The sequence below is a fragment of the Entelurus aequoreus genome, linkage group LG21 (genome assembly GCF_033978785.1).
Source record: "Entelurus aequoreus isolate RoL-2023_Sb linkage group LG21, RoL_Eaeq_v1.1, whole genome shotgun sequence".
NCBI classification, from domain to species: Eukaryota; Metazoa; Chordata; class Actinopteri; order Syngnathiformes; family Syngnathidae; genus Entelurus; species Entelurus aequoreus.
Window position 1 is genome coordinate 21,010,044 of NC_084751.1, and position 22,862 is coordinate 21,032,905.

Here is a 22,862-nt window from a genome sequence, read left to right on the forward strand (position 1 = left end):
TGTTCGTTGGTTAACCTTTTTGATTACCTTGGTTGCCATTTTATCACAGGAAAGGTTAGCCTCTAGAATGGAACCTAGGTAGGTGACCTCATCTTTCCTGGTGATAACAATGTCACCCACTTTTATAGTGAAGTCATTGACTTTCTTAAGGTTGATGTGGAACCCAAACAGGATGGATTCCGTTTTACCCAAGTGTATGGATAGCTTGTTGTCAGCGAGCCAGGTGCAAGTTCTACAGAGCTCAGCACTGAGGATTTTCTCCACCTGTGACTTGTCCTTGTCGGATACCAGCAGGGCCGAGTCATCCGCAAACAAAAACAATTCACAGTCGCATGCTCGTACAATACTTAAAACCTTTAACATATCTGTATGTGGAATTAAATTTTGGAATGGATTAAAACCAAATAAATCAAATAAAGCACCAATATGATTCAGTTTAAGAGACTGTTCAAACTACAAGTGTTCACAAAGTACACAGAACAAGAATTATGATGAACATCTTTAACCCTTTTTTAAAATAGTTTTTATTGAGACAAAGATTATTTATGTATTTAATATTTGTTTGCTTACTATGGTATATTATTTATTTATTATTTATTTGTTCGCTGTTCTGTTGCAGAGAACAAGGACATTGGATATAATTGCTATGGTATGAAAAGGGGTAGGATTAAATAGGCTCTGCTTCTTCTTACTCCTTTTCGGACGTGCTGTATTGAAACAACTGGAAATGTGTGATGAATTACATTGTATCGTATGCATGTTTGAAATAAACTGAAACTGAACTGAACTGAAACTGAACTGAACAAATGGGACAATAGGACCCTGAATGCATGAACGCTGATGATGATTACGATGTAGTAATGTGATTTGCAACTGTATTTGGATCCAATCTAATGTGTATTTTGTGGTTGTGTGTAAGTGTATTTTATGTGAAATCCCTTGAAAAGGAGATTTTAAGACTCAATTGGTCTATTTCCTGGTTAAATAAAGGTCACTAACTATATCCTCTAATAGTGGCCTCTTTTCTAATGAACACCTTGTTCAAAAAAGTACCTGGCAATTATTTGACAAAATACAATGAAGCCCAAAATTCCAATTCCAACAGATTTTACCTGCCTGTACAAACACTTGCATTTCAGTGCTTCCTTCTCTGATCAGTTTCTATATTACTTAAAAGAAAAATGGTTTTGTTTAGTAAAATGCTTCCTGACCACAGAACGTTCCTCCAGAAAGTCTTATCTTTGTCCATGTGATGGCCACAATACCCAGCAATATGTTTGGAGGAGAAAAGGTGAGGCCTTTAATCCCAGGAACACCATACCTAGCGTCAAGCATGGTGGTGGTAGTATTGTGCTCTGGGCCTGTTTTGCTGCCAATGGAACTGGTGCTTTACAGAGAGTGAATGGGACAATGAAAAAGGAGGTTTATCTCCAAATTCTTCAGGACAACCTAAAATCATCAGCCTGGAGGTTGGGTCTTGGGCGCAGTTGGGTGTTCCAACAGGACAATGACTCCAAACACGCGTCAAAAGTGGTAAAGGAATGGCTAAATCAGGCTAAAATTAAGGTTTTAGACTGGCCTTCCCAAAGTCCTGACTTAAATGTGTGGACAATGCTGAAGAAACAAGTCCATGTCAGAAAACCAACAAATTTAACTGAACTGCACCAATTTTTTAAGTGGAGTGGTCAAAAATTCAACCAGAAGCTTGTGGATGGCTACCAAAAGCGCCTTATGCAGTGAAACTTGCCAAGGGACATGTAACCAAATATTAACATTGCTGTATGTATACTTTTGACCCAGCAGATTTGCTCATATTTTCAGTAGACCCAGAATAAATTCATAAAAGAACCAAACTTCATGAATGTTTTTTGTGACCAACAAGTATGTGCTCCAATCACTCTAACACAAAAAAATAAGAGTTGTTGAAATGATTGGAAACTCAAAACAGCCATGACATTATGTGCTTTACAAGTGTATGTACACTTTTGAACATGACTGTATACATATATATATATATATATATATATATATATATATATATATATATATATATATATATATATATATATATATATATATATATATATATATATATATCATTTTTTTTATTTTTTTACGAACTTTCAGGTATCATTGCGAGCACTCAAAAATTGGCCACTTTTGGAATAATTGTATCCATACAAAAATGCCATCAATGCCGTTTCAGTCCTGACTTTTGTGTATGGTGTGCGGTTTTCCATATAAATACTGTATGTTCCTCATCGTGCTCCAGACACAGTACTTTCAGACGGACTAAAAATATGCCTTAGCAAATGATTACACACTTAACTCTGATTGATCATTCCTTTAGCAACCAAAGACCAAACAAAGCAAGACTGCAGGACAACAGACTGTCTGTCTACCCAAGATACGCATCACCCGATGATACCCATCATCCAATCAAGAAACATGAACACAAAAACACATTTCGGCTGTTATCTCCTGTCTTTATCCACACTGCTAAACTGCTTTGTCTCTTATCAGGCTTAGACTTTTAACTACGTTCGTTGTATAGTTACACAGGAATTCTGAGTATTAAAGTACATTTCTGAAAGCTGAAGAACTTCAAACAGTTCACGAGCTCTGGTTGGTCCCAAGCTGATAAAAAAGGATGGTTTATTGAGCTTCTGCTTTCTTTAAAACTCAACCGGCCCTAAACTTATATGGAGCATCAGCTTGGTCAGTGGTTTTGTCCAGAGGTGTTTTTTCTCCGGATTCAGTGTACAATAAGGCTGTTGCTATTGGAGAAGTTATTATTCGATTCCTTTATGAAGAAATGATTGACAAAAACTGATGTAGGTAAGATCAGTGGCCTTGTGGTTAGAGTGTCCGCCCTGAGATCGGTAGGTCGTGAGTTCAAACCCCGGCCGAGTCATACCAAAGACTATAAAAATGGGACCCATTACCTCCCTCCCTGCTTGGCACTCAGCATCAAGGGTTGGAATTGGGGGTTAAATCACCAAATGATTCCCGAGCGTGGCGCACGCTGCTGCTCACTGCTCCCCTCACCTCCCAGGGGGTGAACAAGGGGATGGGTCAAATGCAGAGGACAAATTTCACCACACCTAGTGTGTGTGTGACAATCGTTGGGACTTTAACTTTGACTTTAATTGGTGGTTCTGGCTACTTTGGTAAAAAATCATGTACAAACCACACCAACCTGCTCCAAAGGCAAAGAAGAAGCTCTTTTCTGGGTGCCCGTCCAGTAGGGCCTTGACCCGTTGGCCCATTCGCTCGTTCCTCTTGTAGATGAGTTCCTGTCGGAAGTAGGTGTCTATTTCCTGGGCGGTCACCTGCTCACTGGGTGGCAGAGTTACATTATTGAAGTTTGGGACCTGCAATTGACAAGGTTATAGTTGAGACAAATAAACACAGATTGGGTAGCATCTGCAGTCTTTCTTGGAGTAATCCAAACTGAATGTATAATTTGAGAGTATACAACTTTTCAAAAGAACACTGACCAAGTTGGTAGGCGTCTTAGAAGGGGGTGGGGGTCAAGGAGGAGGTTTGGTGGGATAGAAAGGGTCAGGCAGAGGGGTTAAGGGTTACTCCAAAAGGTCAAGGGCCGTGTCATTGCGACACTCCATGGGGTCAAAGGGTCAAAATGACTCTTAGTTTAATAACTAAAGAGAAAGTAGCTGACAAGTTGATAAAAGATGGGTTTGATAAAATGATTTATCTGCATTAAAATTAAATGGGCTCCATCTTGACCAATTACCATGGATTTCATGAAATGGATTAATAACCCTGCTAACAACCATTTAAAAAAGTCATCGGTTATTAAAGGCCTACTGAAACCCACTACTACCGACCACGCAGTCTGATAGTTTATATATCAATGATGAAATCTTAACATTATAACACATGCCAATACGGCCGGGTTAACTTATAAAGTGACATTTTAAATTTGCCGCTAAACTTCCGGTTCGAAACGCCTCTTGAGGATGACGTATGCGTGTGACGTAGCCCGGCGAACACGGGTATGCCTTCCACATTGAAGCCGATACGAAAAAGCTCTGTTTTCATTTCATAATTCCACAGTATTCTGGACATCTGTGTTCGTGAATCTGTTTCAATCATGTTCATTGCATTATGGAGAAGGAAACCGAGCAAGCAAAGAAGAAAGTTGTCGGTGCGAAATGGACGTATTTTTCGAACGTAGTCAGCCACAACAGTACACAGCCGGCGCTTCTTTGTTTACATTCCCGAAAGATGCAGTCAAGATGGAAGAACTCGGATAACAGAGACTCTAACCAGGAGGACTTTTGATTTGGATACACAGACGCCTGTAGAGAACTGGGACAACACAGACTCTTACCAGGATTACTTTGATTTGGATGACAAAGACGCAGACGTGCTACTGTGAGTATGCAGCTTTGGCTTTTTTTTGCGTATGTACGTAACTTTTTTAAAATATATAAGCTTTATGAACCTTGGGTTAGGTGAACGGTCTTTTGGGCTGAGTGATTGTGTGTGTTGATCATGTGTTTGAATTGTATTGGCGTGTTCTATGGAGCTAGGAGCTAGCAGAGGAGCTAGGAGCTAGCATAACACGTACCGTACCGTACGTGCGCGTCACGTACATAACTTTTTAAAAATATATAAGCTTTATGAACCTTGGGTTAGGTGAACGGTCTTTTGGGCTGAGTGATTGTGTGTGTTGATCAGGTGTTTGAATTGTATTGGCGTGTTCTATGGAGCTAGGAGCTAGCAGAGGAGCTAGGAGCTAGCATAACAAACACGCAGGTGTTATTATGCAGGATTAATTTGTGGCATATTAAATATAAGCCTGGTTGTGTTGTGGCTAATAGAGTATATATATGTCTTGTGTTTATTTACTGTTGTAGTCATTCCCAGCTGAATATCAGGTACCGTGAGTATGCAGCCTTGGCTGCTAAACATTCGATAACTTGACCGTATGTGCGCGTCACGTACGTAACTTTTTAAAAATATATAAGCTTTATGAACCTTGGGTTAGGTAAACGGTCTTTTGGGCTGAGTGATTGTGTGTGTTGATCAGGTGTTTGAATTGTATTGGCGTGTTCTATGGAGCTAGGAGCTAGCAGAGGAGCTAGGAGCTAGCATAACAAACACGCAGGTGTTTTTATGCAGGATTAATTTGTGGCATATTAAATATAAGCCTGGTTGTGTTGTGGCTAATAGAGTATATATATGTCTTGTGTTTATTTACTGTTGTAGTCATTCCCAGCTGAATATCAGGTCACCCCCGGCTCTCACAGCATCTTCCCTATCTGAATAGCTTCAACTCCCCACTAGTCCTTCACTTGCACTTTACTCATCCACAAATCTTTCATCGTCGCTCAAATTAATGGGGAAATTGTCGCTTTCTCGGTCCGAATCTCTCTCACTTCATGCGGCCATCATTGTAAACAATAGGGAACTTTGCGTATATGTTCAACTGACTACGTCACGCTACTTCCGGTAGGGGCAAGCCTTTTTTTTATCAGATACCAAAAGTTGCAATCTTTATCGTCGTTGTTCTATACTAAATCCTTTCAGCAAAAATATGGCAATATCGCGAAATGATCAAGTATGACACATAGAATAGATCTGCTATCCCCGTTTAAATAAAAAAAAATCATTTCAGTAGGCCTTTAATATACCACAAAACACACCTGTGATGTGTCATGGTTGAAGATGATGGAGTTGAGGTCACCACAGTTGTAGTGCCGGATGAGGTCTTCCGTCGTGTACGGGACCTGAAGGCTTCCTGCTCGTAAGGATTCTTGCTGTAATAAAGTCTGGTTGAGGGCAAAGATCACCTAAAATAGAACAAAAAAAGAACCGATATTTTTAGCAATGGGAAATGTTGCTGTTCCCAAATAAAAAGTCTGAAAAAGGCACGTTGTCTTATATTCGGAGTCTACATATTTATATATGTAGACCAGGGAGCGGCAACCTAAAATGTTGAAAGAGCCATATTGGACCAAAAATACAAAAAACTAATCTGTCTGGAGCCGCAAAAAATGAAACAAATGTATATAAGTGTTATAATGAAGGCAACACGTGATGTAAGTGTCTATATTAGTTATAATGTCTATATTAGATATAATTGAACCACAATTCTTCAGAGTTTGCACTGGCTCCCTGTTCATTTTAGAATTGATTTTAAAACCTTGCTGTTTGTTTTTAAAGCTTTACATGGACTGGCACCTCAGTATATCTCAGACCTCATCCAAATTTACACTCCTGCGCACGCTCTGAGGTCCGAGAGCCAGCTCCAGCTCGTGGTGCCCAAGACCAGACTTATATCCAGGGGAGACAGGGCCTTCTCCGTGGTCGGCCCTAAGCTCTGGAACACTCTGCCCCTCCATGTTCAAACTGCTCCCACAGTGGAGTGTTTTAAGTCTCGTCTTAAGACCCACTTTTATTATTTGGCTTTTAACACTACGTGAGTTGTGTGGTCCTCTGTCCTCTGTTGTCCTCTGTGTCTTTTATACATTTTGATTTCTATTTACTGTTTTAATTGGTTTTACCCTTTTAAATCGTTTTTAATCATATTTATTTTTATATTGTTTTTATATTAGTTTTATATTTATTTATTGTTCGTTTTTATTCAGTCATTGGTGGAGCTAAGGATAATATTTTAATATTGTTTTTAATATTGTTGTGCAGCACTTTGGAAACATTTTTGTTGTTTAAATGTGCTATATAAATAAAGTGGATTAGATTGGATTGGATAATAGCCTACTATCAAAATGACAATGTGTTGCAGGCTGAAGCAAATCTTCGTTGACAAAAATGTTGAAATGTTATATTTATTCTACACATTTTTACAATATTATAAACCATTAGTAAACCAGAGGCTACTCAGAATGTGAGATAACTCCTGGAAATCACTGGCTTTTAATGGCCAAAGGTATAGATGTGCGTGTCCAAGTTAAAGGAAACGACAGGCTGTCTTCTTTTCATGGATTTATTACAATCTTTGGCAAGCCAGGTAATGTTTGCTGTGGTCTGGAACAACATGGCACACAAACAACTATCTGAAATGCAGCCAATATTACACACAGATAATGTGTCATGAGACATGCAAAACTAAATAATATACAAAGAGGATAAAAGTAAAGGATATTAAATGAGCTCAAATATACCTACAAACGAGGCATAAGGATGCAATATGTACATACAGCTAGCCTAAATAGCATGTTAGCATTGATTAGCTTTCAGTCATGCACTGACCAAATATGCCTGATTAGCCCTCCAACAAGTCAATAACATCAACAAAGCTCACCTTTGTGCATTCACGCACAGCATAAAACATTTGGTGGACACAATGAGACAAAGAAGGAGTGGCATAAAACACGTCTTTCTGTGGCAGCATCGGAAAAAGTTGTACATGCAAACAAACTATGATGAGTTCAAGGATTGCTGAAATTAGTAGGACAAAACGGTCCTTGCCAAATAATGTCATCAGTGAAGCATGTATAACATTAACAGCTCCTCCTACAGAAAATATATTAAAACAAAAACAATGTTTTTTTAATCATCTTTTTCCATTTTCACACATTTCTGAAAGAGGTCCAGGAAACCACTAGGGCGGTGCTAAAGAGCCGCATGTGGCTCTAGGGCCGCGGGTTGCTGACCCCCGATGTAGACCAACAGGTGTCATCAAACGACTTCCCTAATAGTTTTTTTTTCCTGTCACTCACGCAGACCAGTGGCCTGGGAAGATAGCAAGTTGGCAAACAGATAAGTTATGATGCTAATAATAAGATAAAAGATAAAACAGCTGCCCAGGCAACTAAGAAAGCTATAATTTTAATTGCTATCTAATAGTTATTTCACTGATATCAAAGACATATTTATTTGTCTTTTATTAAATGGGTCTTATATTCAGGGTTGCTTTGTATTCTGAACAATGCAGTATTTGGTATTCATTCTTTAAAGTTGACTGTGTCAGGGTTGTCCCTGACAGTTTGGTCAAGTTTTAGTTTTCCTCTGCATTTGTCTTGGTTTCCTGTTTTTAGTTCCTGTTAGCACTCTTATTTTGGTTATTTCCTGATTATCTCCCTGAGTGCTTTGTCCCCTCAGCTGTGGCTGATTGGCACGTGGCCACACCTGGTGCCAATCAGCCAGCTGCTATTTAAACCTGTCCTGCCCTCCAGTCACGGCTGGATTATTGTCATTTATACTTGTTGTTGTAGCTCTGTCTACTTCTGTCCACTCTGTTCCTATCATAGTTCATCCTGCTCGTTTCTTGCCACGTGAGTTTTGTTTATTCGTGTCACAGTAAGTGTTTTTGTTTCTTGTCCACAGTTAGCCTTTGTGCTATTTTAGTTCATAGCCTAGTTTGTTCTCCGCCTTGTGCGCGCCTTTTGTTTGTACCCTTTTGTTTGTTTTTTGCCATAGTATAGTAATTAAATCATGTTTTCCCTTTCAATGCCTGCCGTCTCTGCATCTTGGGGTTCGTCACCAAAAAACTTTGACAGACTGCCCTGAGTTTGTACAATTTGTAACCCTCTAAAACCACAGTCCTTCAAAAATGTAACTCACAACACGCATGAGGCCATGTGTATCTCATAGTACCTGAAAAGACCTAAGAATAATTTTGAGGGCTTTATTGCAAAACTTACTGCAAACGCTGCATCAGGGTGTTAAAATAGGTTGTTTCATTAGATTGATGATGACAATACGAACAAATCTAAAGTACATTCTGTGAGTCAGAGCCACAAAATTATATGGCATTTCAATCTACTAAAACCATATTCATCTTTAATCAGCAGATACGGGATATGGAACCGAACAAAAACAATATGTACCCGGAACCAGGTATGATGAAGTACACTAGTACCTCAGCTTATGAGCTTAATTGGTACTGTGACCGAGCTCTTAACTCTAAACACTTGTATCTCAAATTAAGGTCATCTTCACACTCACTTTCTTCCTTACCATGGTTGGAAAACAAATCTCTAGCTATAAGCTATTTATGGCGAGTAAGACCAGGGGCCGTATTTATCAAGCTTCTTAGAATTGCTCCTAAGAAGTCTGCTAAGAGTTGACTTATGAGTAAAGAAATTCTTTGCTGAAAGCTGCACTTAAAAGTTAGTTATCAAGCGTCTTACTCACATTTTCAGCGAAGTGTAGGACTGAATCTTAAGTGTCACCCTCAGAGCTGAATTACGACATTACTATGTGCCGTAAACGGAATTTTAGTCGACGTCATTTCTGTGTCCATAGAAATGACCAATCACGGAAGGGAATCCCTTGTCTAAGAATAAAGAAATATCTTAGAAATATTTAAGTGGAAAATGGGAGTGTATATTTTGACAATAAACTACAAAATAATACAAAACAAACAAACAATATTGGCAATGAGTCAAAAATAAATGTTTCCTTTTCTTTCCAATTCATTAATTAGGCAACTGATTTCACTGTTGCATTTTCCCAGTGGCGAGATATCGAAGCATTGTGATTTAGTTCTGCTGTGAAAGCTCTGCTGCGTGATGTTGCTAATGAGATGACGCCCCTTATTAAATCTGTGATAAAAATAATACCCGCTCTGTCTAAACGATACCGTTTGATCAGCTGCTCGTCATCAAACAAAGCCAGGACATCCTTCCGCTCCCTGAACGTTCGCGCACGTCTCTCTCGCCTCAGTGCCATCCCCCGCTGGCAAATCCTAACCACTTAGGACACCTCTGAAGGTCTCTTATATATCGTGGAGAGTAGGAGTGATTCTTAGACTTAAGAAAGTTGATAAATAGCTTTCATTCTTAAGTTTGAGAGTAGGACTAAATTTCCCAAATTCTCAGGACTTAAGTGTAAAATGGCACTCTAAGACGCTTGATAAATATGGCCCCAGATGTTTTGGTTGGATCTTATGGGGTTCACTGTGACATTTGCTACGCTAACTAACGGTGGGGATGCTTGTAATTCAAATTTCTGCTTGCAACTTTAAGCATGACAATTACACGAAAGACAGCTCATATCTAAAAACACTCTGAAATTGAGGTTTCACTGTATTTAGTCAAAGAGCATCTCTATGACACCAGTGTTTTTTGAGAATTTGCTGCCAAAATGTGAGTCTCTCACAAGTTTTCTGAACCACCAGCTGAATAGCCCAAATGATGAAAAAGAGAGGACCCAAAAGGCAACTTTGAGGAATACCACTATTATAACTAAAAAAGTTGAGCAAATTATTATTGACTCCATCTGAAGTAAACAAGCTACAGCAACACCTTAGTTACATAAATCAAGTCTTAAAGGTGTGCCACGAGGAACCTCTTAGTTATGTAAATCACAAGTTTGGACCTCAGGCTATGTCTACACTAAGCCGGATAACCCCTTAATCAAATAATTATTTAGCTTAAACACCGTGTCAGCCACACTAAACCATTGTTTAAGGTAACCCTCCTTGAATATTTTTTTTTACATGGGTACGTGCGCCGTGTATTTCTTGAATCTCCGGCTCTTAGCTTTGAATGGACTCATTGATTGTTTACAAACTGAGTTCGGAGAAAAAGTGAAGTCAGAAAGACGGCGCCCCACACAGCAAGTGACGTCAGAAAGAACGCGCCACAGCCAGCTTCAAAACAACCGGAGCTAACCACTGGAAAGATGGAGGCGAGTCATCCAGACATGTCCATGCTTCTCATTCTTCTACATGTACAGACGCTTGTGGAAATCACACATGAATACCATAAGTGAAGGAAACGCGCAAATGCAGCTATTTTGGATACAACACATCTCAGACGGCAAGAGAACTTTTGAATGTCCAGGTCAGCTGTGATTCTACTTACCGAAAAACTTTGTCCATTTGTTAAAGGAGAGACAACGAGAATGCGGGCTCCCGTGGATGTGATAAAAAAAGGTAGCGTGTGCTTTGTATTACCTGGCCGACGAAGGAAGACTACGAAAAACATTGAATGCATTTGGACTGGCAAAGCAGACTGTATCAGTTATTGTCCACCATGTAAGTCACAGACTCAACGTCTATGTCCAGAGTATATAAAGTCACCAAAAACGAATGGACAGTGAAGGTAAAGGCAAAAGAGTGAGGAGTGTCCTGACCAGATATCTAGATCCCTAGATTGATTGATGTAAAATGTTCTTTATCACATTGTTTACTTTCACGTGTCCATTAAATATTTGATTAATTTATGATGGCTCATGTGTGATTCCCTACAATAGGGCCCCACAGCACATCTGATTCCAGTTAATAGAAATACCACAACACTGGATATTGTTCAGATAAGTTACATTTAATTTAAGAACTTATGACTTATGACGTGCGCATTTTCCACGCATGCGTACTAGGTCACGTTGCGCCGGCGGTTGGAGGGGGGGAGGGGGTCTTAAACGACCATTGTTTGTGTGTGTGGACACGGATAAGGTTAGGTGGGATTTACCCTGGATAATCTTGGCCGGTTTAGTGTAGAAGGGGCCTCAGTGTTCTATGTTTGCTAGCAAGGTTAAAATATCAATGCAATGATCTGCCTTAGAGTGGTCTACGTTCCTCTATACAACAGCAAAAGGTTTGTCTCCAAAGTTTTGAACTGAACTTTGAGGCCGGTATGGTGTCATTCCCAGGCCGGATTTGGCCTGGCCGCCAGTTGAATAGTCTTTCCTTTGATAATAAATCTATCTTCGGTCCTGTCATATAAGTGACACAGTGAAACAGGTGACTCACATAAACCCTGGGGATTTATTCAACAACTTCCTAAGACGAGAGGGGCAGTTTGTTCTTTGAACACCGCTCAGCTCCGTTGCTGACGGAATTCTGCTTTTGTGTTAGCGTGAAATCGGCCAGTGTTTGGTGGGAGGACACCGGTGAGCCTGCAGCCTGTGATCAGGGAAACACACACTCATACACACACTGAAGGACTGCGGGTGTGCGCTCGGCCTGGTCTTAGAACGAGCGAAACCACCACTCACCTCTCTGTCTGATCTTATCACACCGCACACACACACTCACAAAGAGGACGAAAGTGAAGTTGGTGGGAACGGCTTTTCAGAGTGAAGATGTGTGTCGACAGCTGTGGAATTAAGTCGATGTGTCCACAATATAAATGAATGCTTATGCAATTCCCCGTGCATACCCGTACTCTAAGCAAGCCGACCCAAGCGGCTGTTTTTGTTCATGTTCTGTCCTCTGTGGTCCTCTGATGACACTTTTTCCGTCTCGGTCGCCCTATTGTGCAAACCTGGGTCTAGCGGCGTAGAGGAGGGCAGCATGAAGCAGATGCCGTCTTGTCACGGGACAAAGAAGCCCTCCGTCACCCTGTCCTCTCCTTTCCTTTGCGCTCGCTCCAGCTTTCATCAGCCGCGCATCAAAGTGACGCTCTGCATATGAAAAGGGCCCCCGTCTTTATGCCGCGCAAATTAGCCTATCGCCGCCCCTCCCCGACTCCATTTCACAAAAACACCCTCACATCTGTGCCACGTCCGTGAAGGAAGGCCCTCATCTGCACCGTCTCCGCTCTTTTTCTCAGCTCTTGCCTCTTTCTCCACTCGCTGTGCCTTTCAGACCCTTAAATTATGGCTGTGAAGGGGGGGTAGGGGGCGAGAGGGGGCTCAGTCTTCCCTGGATAAAAAGGATGGGAGTTAAAAACAGAGAGAGGGGGGCGGTGTTGAGAAGGGCTGAGATGGAGAGGAGGAAAACAAACTTGAAAGTAAAGAAGGATACAGAAACAGAAAAAAAAAAACCTTAACAAATGATTTCTTTGTGTCTGCACGCGATTCTTTGCTCGTTTTGATGCACTCTGGGTCAGCGGGTGCACTTTCCCACTCCTTTCATCAGGTCCCTTCTTCTCATCCACAGCTGCCCCCCTCGAGCATGCACCCACAGACACACCCCTTGCTGATATCAAAGCAAACAGAGCCAATGAAAGTCAATAATTGTCCATTGTCATGGAAATGGTGTCTTCTTGTTGAGATGGAGTGGGGTGGAACTGTGCATGCACTGCAAACATTATTGCACTCGCATTCCCACATGTGGAGTGTTCGGCAGCTCGGTTAAAAATAAATCACTCTTGGCATTCTGCGTCTGGAGTGTTATGATTTACTATGAGTTTTACTGAAGAGTCCTCAAATTGCAACCACGCTGTATTACGTCCAATCAGCCGTAAGCCAATTTGAACATGAATCTCAAAGTCAGCCTTTCTCTCTTCAGAGAACCTAATACTCAATTTCTATTGACATTCTTTGACTTTGTTCAACTATTGCAAAATCCTTTAAAAGTTTCACCAACGATAAACAAGTTTTCCAATATTGTGATGTCTCAGATATCTGGTAGACGATATGGTCATTTGCTTCTACTCCACAGTCTACAGAACCGAAGTATAATCATGTGTATTTGTCTTGGATTGTTGCCTTCCTAATTTATTCTAATTTGTCTAGATCAAGCAAAGTAGTACCATGGTTTTATGGAGAATGAAGCATTTTTGGGAAGCTTGTCCTTTTTCCTGTATGTTATTGTCCAAGATGGAAAATAACACCTCAGCTGCCTTACCGTCTTAGGGCAATGTGGTTAAGATCTGATCGGTTCAGAGTCCAAAGACAGCTGGGATACGATCCAGGTCAATCAGAAAATGAATGGATGGAATGTCTTTGGAAATTGTAGAGAATCGTTTTATCTATACTGCAGAACATAATGTAAAATGTCACCATCATCCTCGTCCCTGACCTTGTGTGACTTTTCTCAGGGGACTCCGGTTTCCTCCCAGAATGCCGAAAATGTGCATGTTAGGTGAAATACAGGATATAAATTGTCCATTGGTGGGAATAGTTGTTTGTCCACAACAGGGGTGTCAAAACTTTTTGAAAATAAACTGCATGTAAAGTAACTATATATATATATATATATATATATATATATATATATATATATATATATATATATATATATATATATATATATATATATATATATATATATATATATAGTCAAGGTTGTGGTTTATCACTACAAACCTGCGAAACAGGCTTGTAGGGATGAAATAGCCTCTGTGTTTTTTCCTGACCTAACGTACGTATATACTAGAGATGTCCGATATTATCGGCCGATAAATGCTTTAAAATGTAATATCGGAAATTATCGGTATCGTTTTTTTTATTATCTGTATTTTTTTTTCCGTTTTTTTTTTTTAATTAAATCAACATAAAAAACACAAGATACACTTACAATTAGTGCACCAACCCAAAAAATCTCCCTCCCCTATTTACACTCATTCGCACAAAATGGTTGTTTCTTTCTGTTATTAATATTCATATATATATATATATATATATATATATATATATATATATATATATATATATATATATATATATATATATATATATATATATATATATATATATATATATATATATATATATATATATATATATATACATATATATATATATATATTAGGGCTGCAACTAACGATTAATTTGATAATCGATTAATCTGTCGATTATTGCTTCGATTAATCGATTAATAATCGGATAAAAGAGACAAACTACATTTCTATCCTTTCCAGTATTTTATTGAAAAAAACCAGCATACTGGCACCATGTTGTGGACATTGGGGGTGCAGCATACACCAACAATAACACAGAAATGTAAGTCATCAGAACTGAATCAGATAGTGTACATGTTTCTGTTGTGAATAATAAAAGATTCATTTTAGGCTGCCTCTGAATAATAGCATGAAATATTCCAGCACCTTCATAACGTTTAGTTATACTAAAGCGTCACTCCAATCTAAATATATTTATATAGCTTTATTGGCCCGGCTACATTGATCCATTATGAAACCAACCTGAGATATTTCTGTCCGTTACGTTTATTTCGAAATTGGTAACCGTGCGTTTTCTCTCTCAAAACGTAGTCAAATGTGCCAAAGACACATTATCAGCCCTGCGTTGCAAGAAAGGCATAACTTTAACGTTACTCACAAAAAAGCTGAACTCATGAATGCTTGTTGCCACTATGGACTTAAAAAGTTACGTACTGTGAGTTCTTCCCTTCATCCATGGCTCCAACATTTTTCCTCTTCAGGTGCTCCTGAAGCAATGTTGTACTTCCGTGCCATTTTGCAGGAAACTGTCTTCTTTGAAGTTTTTAAAGTGAAGTGTTCCCACATTTTTGACGACTTAGGTCGTACACTTTTCTCCATTGAAGCAATAACCTCAAGATGTTTCTCCGCTAAACTATCGGTAGTCTTTTCCTGCGCCATTTTTCGAATTTTTCCAGCAAAGGAGACGCCGTCGTCACGTGAGCTGCACATGACACATCATTGGCTAGCTTACGCCACCTCATGAGACGTAGCCTCAGCGCCGCCCTGGCGCTGTTTTGTACTGTTTTTGTACTTATTTTGATTATTGTTTCTCAGCTGTTTGTAAATGCTGCAGTTTATAAATAAAAGTTTATAAAACAAAAAAAAACAACAACAAAAAAATAGCAAACAAATTTTTTTTTTTTTTTTTAAATAAAAAAAAATAAATTAAAAAAAAGCCTCCGCGCATGCGCATAGCATAGTTCCAACGAATCAATGACTAAATTAATCGCCAATTATTTTGGTAATCGATTTTAATCGATTTAATCGATTAGTTGTTGCAGCCCTAATATATATATATATATATATATATATATATATATATATATATATATATATATATATATATATATATATATATATATATATATATATATATATATATATATATATATGTATACATATATATATATATATTGCATCTGAGATAGACTCCAGCACACCCCGCGACCCCGAGAGAGACAAGTGGTAGAAAATGGATGAATGGATATAATATATATATATATATATATTTTTTTTTTAATCCTGGGGATAGGTTGATTGGCAACACTAAATTGGCCCTAGTGTGTGAATGTGAGTGTGAATGTTGTCTGTCTATCTGTGTTGGCCCTGTGATGAGGTGGCAACTTGTCCAGGGTGTACCCCGCCTTCCGCCCGAATGCAGCTGAGATAGGCTCCAGCACCCCCACCCCCCCACCCACCCCCCCCCCCGCGACCCCGAAAGGGACAAGCTGTAGAAAATGGATGGATGGACATACAAATATATATATATATGTGTGTGTGTGTTAGTGTGTGTGTGTGTGTGTGTGTACATATATATTATTTTAATATAATGGATATAAAATTAGTATGTGAGTATGTGAAAGTTCTACTCCTACCTTGTTCACGTCCATGACAACCTTCTTTAAGTGTTGTAATCATTCAGAAATATCAAGCAGGTAAATTGCGCCAAACATGGAAAGAGTGTTTCACTTTTTTCCCATCATGCACTCTAATAGATTTAAATGGGTGTAATTTAGAATTTTGTTTATGGTGTTTGACCTTGTTCAATGATATCCACAAAGTTCAGTAAACATTTTTTGTTTGCACCATGACTAGGGAAGGTTGTTTGGATTGTGTCACAAAGTAAATGTTGTGCTATCGTTGCAAAGTATATTCAAGGGTCATTGATCTGATTTACTCAAATTGTCTAAAAAATGGCAGCAAACCTGTAGCATTCAAAGACCTTCTGGTGTTTAGGATTATTTTGAAAGCACTCCGCGGTGCGATGCTATAATCAACTCATGACCTCTCGCGAGCCAAATTGAAGATGTTGGCGGGCTGCATTTGGCCCGCGAACCATAGTTTGGACACCCCTGGTCTACAATATGTGCCCTGTGATTAGCTTGTGATCAATCCAGGTTCCACCCCGCCACTTGCCTAAAGTTAGCTGTGATAGGCTTTAGCTTACCCTAGACCAGGCCTGGGCAATTATTTTGACTCGGGGGCCACATTTAGAGAAAAAAATGTGTCTGGGGGCCGGTATTATTTTTAGGAACAATAATACAAAACCTCACAATAATGCCTAATTGAAAGCTAAAAACGTTATGACAGACCGCCTTAAAAACGGAATGGAATTTTTAAATTTTTTTACTGAATGAGACACCCAGAATGTACATGAAAATAAAGAATGTGGGATTTACAAGATTAACTATGAAGGATAAAACACTAAATATTGACATTTGAACGTCACAACCCCTCTCCATCCACATATTTTACAATCAATAAAAATGCAACAAACACAGCAAAATATATTTTGCTGGGTTTTTTTACGCCAAGGGTAAAAAAACAAAACACCTACTATCTGATACATCACTAAGCTTTAGAACTTTGTTGTAAAAATGTCCTTCCACGTCTGTCCCTGACACCCACATTTCAGGCTCTGGAAACACTCTGTGTAAAAGCTCCCCAACCACACTGCTTGGTGCCTCGTCTGAGCTGCTGTGACTTACATTACCATAGTAACTAATTAGATTACCAAAGTAACTAATTAGATTACCATAGTAACTAGTATATCAGGCAAAAGTGCAGATTCCAACCATTGAAATACTTTGTATAGTTGAAGACTTACGGTCATTAGAAAACATCAGTGCACATCATAATGGCAGCTACACTTTCCAGCTTTAAAGATCTAAAAAAAATGATTTGGGAATGTCCGGCGGGCCAGATTGAAATGCTTAAAGGGCCGCATGTGGCCCCCGGGCCTTAATTTGCCCAGGTCTGCCCTAGACCCTTAAAGGCCTACTGAAAGCCACTACTACCGACCACGCAGTCTGATAGTTTATATATCAATGATGAAATCTTAACATTGCAACACATGCCAATACGGCCGGGTTAACTTATAAAGTGCAATTTTAAATTTCCCGCTAAACTTCCGGTTGAAAACGTCTATGTATGATGACGTATGCGCGTGACGTCAATGGTTGAAACGGAAGTATTCGGACACCATTGAATCCAATACAAAAAGCTGTTTTCATCTCAAAATTCCACAGTATTCTGGACATCTGTGTTGGTGAATCTTTTGCAATTTGTTTAATGAACAATGAAGACTGCAAAGAAGAAAGTTGTAGGTGGGATCGGTGTATTAGCGGCTGGCTGCAGCAACACAAGCAGGAGGACTTTGACTTGGATAGTAGACGCGCTATCCGACGCTAGCCGCCGACCGCACGGATGATCAGGTGAAGTCCTTCGTCGCACTGTCGATCGCTGGAACGCAGGTGAGCACGGGTGTTGATGAGCAGATGAGGGCTGGCTGGCGTAGGTGGATAGCTAATGTTTTTAGCATAGCTCTGTGAGGTCCCGTTGCTAAGTTAGCTTCAATGGCGTCGTTAGCAACAGCATTGTTAAGCTTCGCCAGGCTGGAAAGCATTAACCGTGTATTTACAGGTCCAGGGTTTAATAGTATTGTTGATTTTCTGTCTATCCTTCCAGTCAGGGGCTTATTTCTTTTGTTTCTATATGCAGTTAAGCCTGATGCTATCATGTTAGCTCCGTAACTAAAGTCGATATTGTTTGGCATCACAACATCTTCTTTCATTTTTTTAAAATGTATATAATGTTTATGAACTCATGAAATACGTCCCTGGACACATGAGGACTTTGAATATGACCAATGTATGATCCTGTAACTACTTGGTATCGGATTGATTCCCACATTTGTGGTATCATCCAAAACTAAGTATCAAACAACAGAAGAATAAGTGATTATTACATTTTAACGGAAGTGTAGATAGAACATGTTAAAAGAGAAAGCAAGCAGATATTAACAGTAAATGAACAAATAGATTAATAATTCATTTTCTACCACTTGTCCTTAATAATTTTGACGAAATAATAGAATGGAAAATGACACAATATGTTACTGCGGTAACACTTTAGTATGGGGAACACATATTCACCATTAGTTAGTTGCTTATTAACATGCAAATTAGTAACATATTGGCTCTTAATTAGTCATTATTAAGTACTAATTAATACCTTATTCTGCATGGGCTTATTATACAACTAGTAAGCCATTAACTAAGAGTCTTCCCTCAATAACCTCAGAATTATTGCTTATTAGTAACCCTAACCCTTATATGCTCCCCTGGTGTCCAAATAACTGTAAATTAAGTATTTCTTACTTTAATAAGCAACTAATTAATGGTGAATATGTTCCCCAAACTAAAGTGTTACCGTTACTGCATATGTCAGCAGCTAAATTAGGAGCCTTTATTTGCTTACTTACTACTAAAAGACAAGTTGTGTTGTATGTTCACTATTTTTTTAAGGACAAACTTGCGATAATAAACATATGTTTAATGTACCGTAAGATTTTTTTGTTAAAATAAAGCCGATAATGCAATTTTTTGTGGTCACCTTTATTTAGAAAAGTACCGAAAAGTACCAAAATATTGGTATCGTGACAACACTAGATGCAATAAGTCTGCAATGAGTCCCCTCCCATTAGTTATGGTTTGCAGACAGAGTATAGTGTCAAGAAAAGCTAATGGCTATCACAGTCCAAGTTTCATTCAGCAGGTATTTATTGTAACTCGTAAATCTATCACCGCTGCATGGCCTTGCTTTCTGCAGCCGAAACCACAGCTTTGAATCACACCCATACTTGTCTCTTCAAGTTAGCCATACTCTTTCCACACGTTGTCCTACATCCTTTCTAATCACTCTGCCTTGTCTCCGACTCTCTCTAAACCCCCCCAGCCACACTCCACTCTCACTCACACGTTCAAGCTATGATTTGATCACCCCCCCCCCCCCCACCCCTCGAATCCGGGCTTTGATCGAGCACGTTCGCTCTCCTCCCTCTCCTGATATGCCTCTTTCCATCCATCTCTCCCTCTCCTGTCCGACCCGCCCCCTCCGTGCTTTGATGCTAAACATCCCCTCTATCAGCCAGGTCTTTTAAGACGTGACCCCTGCATTCCTCAGGTCACTAATGACCTCCTCGCCGCGCGCACGTCTGTGCATTTGTGCGTGCTAGTGTGTGTACACCTGCGGGAGATTACCTCTTTTCACCACGTGTACATGTCGTGTGCAAACGTGCGTGTTGCCGTGCGTGTGCATGTGTGTGTGTGTGAGTGTGTGTGTTTAAACGCTTCATCATTGTGGATTATTGCTGCCCCCTCAGAGATAAAGGTGGACCTTTTATAACTTAATTAACTTTCCACCAAAGCACAAAAGAAAGGAAATAAGAAGAAGGGTAAAGAAGAAGACGAAAGACGACAATGTAACCCGCCAGGCGTCTGTAATAGTATATATCTACTAGGAGTGTAGAAATTAATCGGTACAAACTAGTGTTGTCCCGATACCAATATTCTGGTACTGGTACCGGTACCCAGATGTTTTTCGATACTTTTCTAAATAAAACAAAACAATAAACAACAAAAAATCTTAGGGTACATTAAACATATGTTTCTTATTGCAAGTTTGTCCTTAAATAAAATAGTGAACATACTAGACAACTTGTCTTTTAGTAGTAAGTAAACAAACAAAGGCTCCTAATTTAGTCTGCTGACATATGCAGTAACATATTGTGTCATTTCTCATTCTATTATTTTATCAAAATGATTAAGGACAAGTGGTAGAAAATGAATTATTAATCTGCTTGTTTGTTTACTGTTAATATCTGCTTACTTGCTCTTTTAACATGTTCTATCTACACTTCTGTTAAAATATAATAATCACTTATTATTCTGTTGTTTGGATGCTTTACATTAGTTTTGGATGATACCAATCAATCCGATACCAAGTAATTACAGGATCATACATTGGTCATATTCAAAGTCCTCATGTGTCCAGGGAGTTTATAAACATAATATCATTTTTTTTTTAAACGAAAGAAGATGTTGTGATGCCAACAAATATCGATGTAATCATAGTGGTATTGACTAGATACGCTCTTGTACTTGGTATCATTACAGTAGGTGTAATCCACCAATGGCGTGTGTTTACATTTTGACGCCGGTGACCGAAATGGGGCCACAAACAAAATCTTGTTTAAGGCCACAATAAACCATGGGGCCAACAGTCACCCCCAGATCTAAAACACTACTGATACATTGACCTATGGATTTAAGGGCCATAGTATCTAAGTGTGTGTTGATAATCCTTCTGCGGCGTCTCTAGGTCCACTTTTAAAACCAGTTAAATGTTCCTAATGCATCAGCTTAATCTTTGTTTACATTGCGTATCCATTGTCAAACTTTTGCCAACTATGTAGTTTCTTTCCCACTGCTTACAAAGAAATGCTGTAAAGCTACCTGAAACACATAAATGTATTGATGCTGACAGACAAGCGTTCACACTGATGCTATTTTAGAATAGGAAAGAAAGTCTTATAATAATACACATTTGATTTCTAAGCTGCAACATTGATTGGTATTTTAATTATGCCATCACCTCACCTTAAAGCACCCAATCATATTGTTATATCGATGTGTACATGACATATTAGCATTCGCAATGTCTTGTTTTGTACTCCAATCTGATTTTGTGAGGTATGGGCTGTGACAGAAAGTCAAAGCTAACTTTAAAAAGCCACCCATATGTTGAAAACATTGGCACTTATTTCATAGTTCTGGACCTACAGGTAAAATTTCACCCAAAATGGACACAGTAGTGATTTTAGGCTTGTTTTCTGATGAGTTTCAGCACATTTTAGAACACCCACTTTTAGCTTAAAGAAGACTGGAGGCAATTTCATATTACATAGTATGTTGTTTTGGTAGCGTTTTCATTCCGAATAACGTCATATTCAGGCAGAATTTGAAGAAATGATAAGAAATGTCTGCCAGATGCAATGTTGCAGGTTTCAGCAATACAATTAAAAAAGGGGTCAGCCTGCATACATTTCCAAATGATGGCACTATCAAAAAGTATGGACTTCTCCAGTCAAATTCACTTGTATAGAATGGGACGGATCAAATTAGAGTGTAATTTGTATTGATCGTTTTAGGTGCTTTTGACTTTGAAGGGTTTTGGTCAGAGTTTGGATGGAAAAAATTTACAAGGCCCAAGCCAACTGAGATCCCTAAAATCAGGAGCACCCTCGTTAAAGAAAGACTGAGTCAGAATCTGAGGAAAAACAGAGAAAGAAAAGCAGACCTGTTGTTCAAAGATGAGAGAAATAGAAGTTAAGCTACTAGTGAAGTCTGGAAATGGCGATTTCTTTTTTGTTCATAAAGTTACCACAGTGATGGGCAGTAACAAGCTACATAAAGCTACTATAATAAGTACATTTCCCAGTAGCGATTCCTGTAGCTTCGCTAGTTTTAGACACATTTAGCGAGGTAGCTTACATCAAAGCTACAAGATGCAAAGAGAGAAAATGGACTACAAAACTAGGCCCAAAAAATACAGAAAAAATATAATGATCTGAATGAATGATGATTGGTCAATGTTCGTATGATGAGTGACAATTGGCTAAGGTTAGGGCAAGCATTGCGGACTGACCAATCAGTGGCAAAATCATAACAGTCATGCACTCATGCCACAGGACGACGTGGGAGTCAGAGACGGAGGGATGCTTTAAGCTGATGACTTAAAAAAAACTAACATACCTGAAATGGCAGGGTGATTATCTCCCACAAATTAGATTTTTCCTATAGTGATGAAGACGATGTCCAGGAAACCAACAACAATGTGTGTCCTTGGCCATATTTAGACAAATGTATGTGTTTAGAGAAACAATGCACAAAACCTTAGTTTTTAGTTGTTTACTCTGTAAACCAAAATCATAACTGCTCTATTCATCTAAGACGTCCAATTAAAATTGAGGATCCCACATTAAGGGGAGTTGAGTTCATGAAAAGTTTTACTGCACATAACCATTATCATCTGTTCCCAAACAACACTCAAGTCATTGTTTTTTGTCAAGATATAGATGTATGCTGTTTTTTACTGTAGGTAGAGAAAATTAATAACATTATTGGGGTGGGCCAAAGAAAAGGCAAACTAAAATAAATACATACAGATGGGTGTGGGGACCCCTAGAGGTAG

General features: G+C 39.0%; 1 protein-coding gene across 1 annotated transcript in view; it reads right to left on the minus strand.

Moving 5' to 3' along the window:
- The window catches only part of trabd2a (TraB domain containing 2A), a 214,510-nt gene that overhangs the window by 94,129 nt on the left and 97,519 nt on the right, over nt 1–22,862 (minus strand). The window contains exons 3-4 of the mRNA XM_062031161.1: nt 5,676–5,822; nt 3,200–3,374 (exon numbers count right to left, since the gene is read on the minus strand). Coding sequence (XP_061887145.1) covers nt 3,200–3,374; nt 5,676–5,822 — 322 coding nt within the window. The remainder of the gene's footprint in view (nt 1–3,199; nt 3,375–5,675; nt 5,823–22,862) is intronic.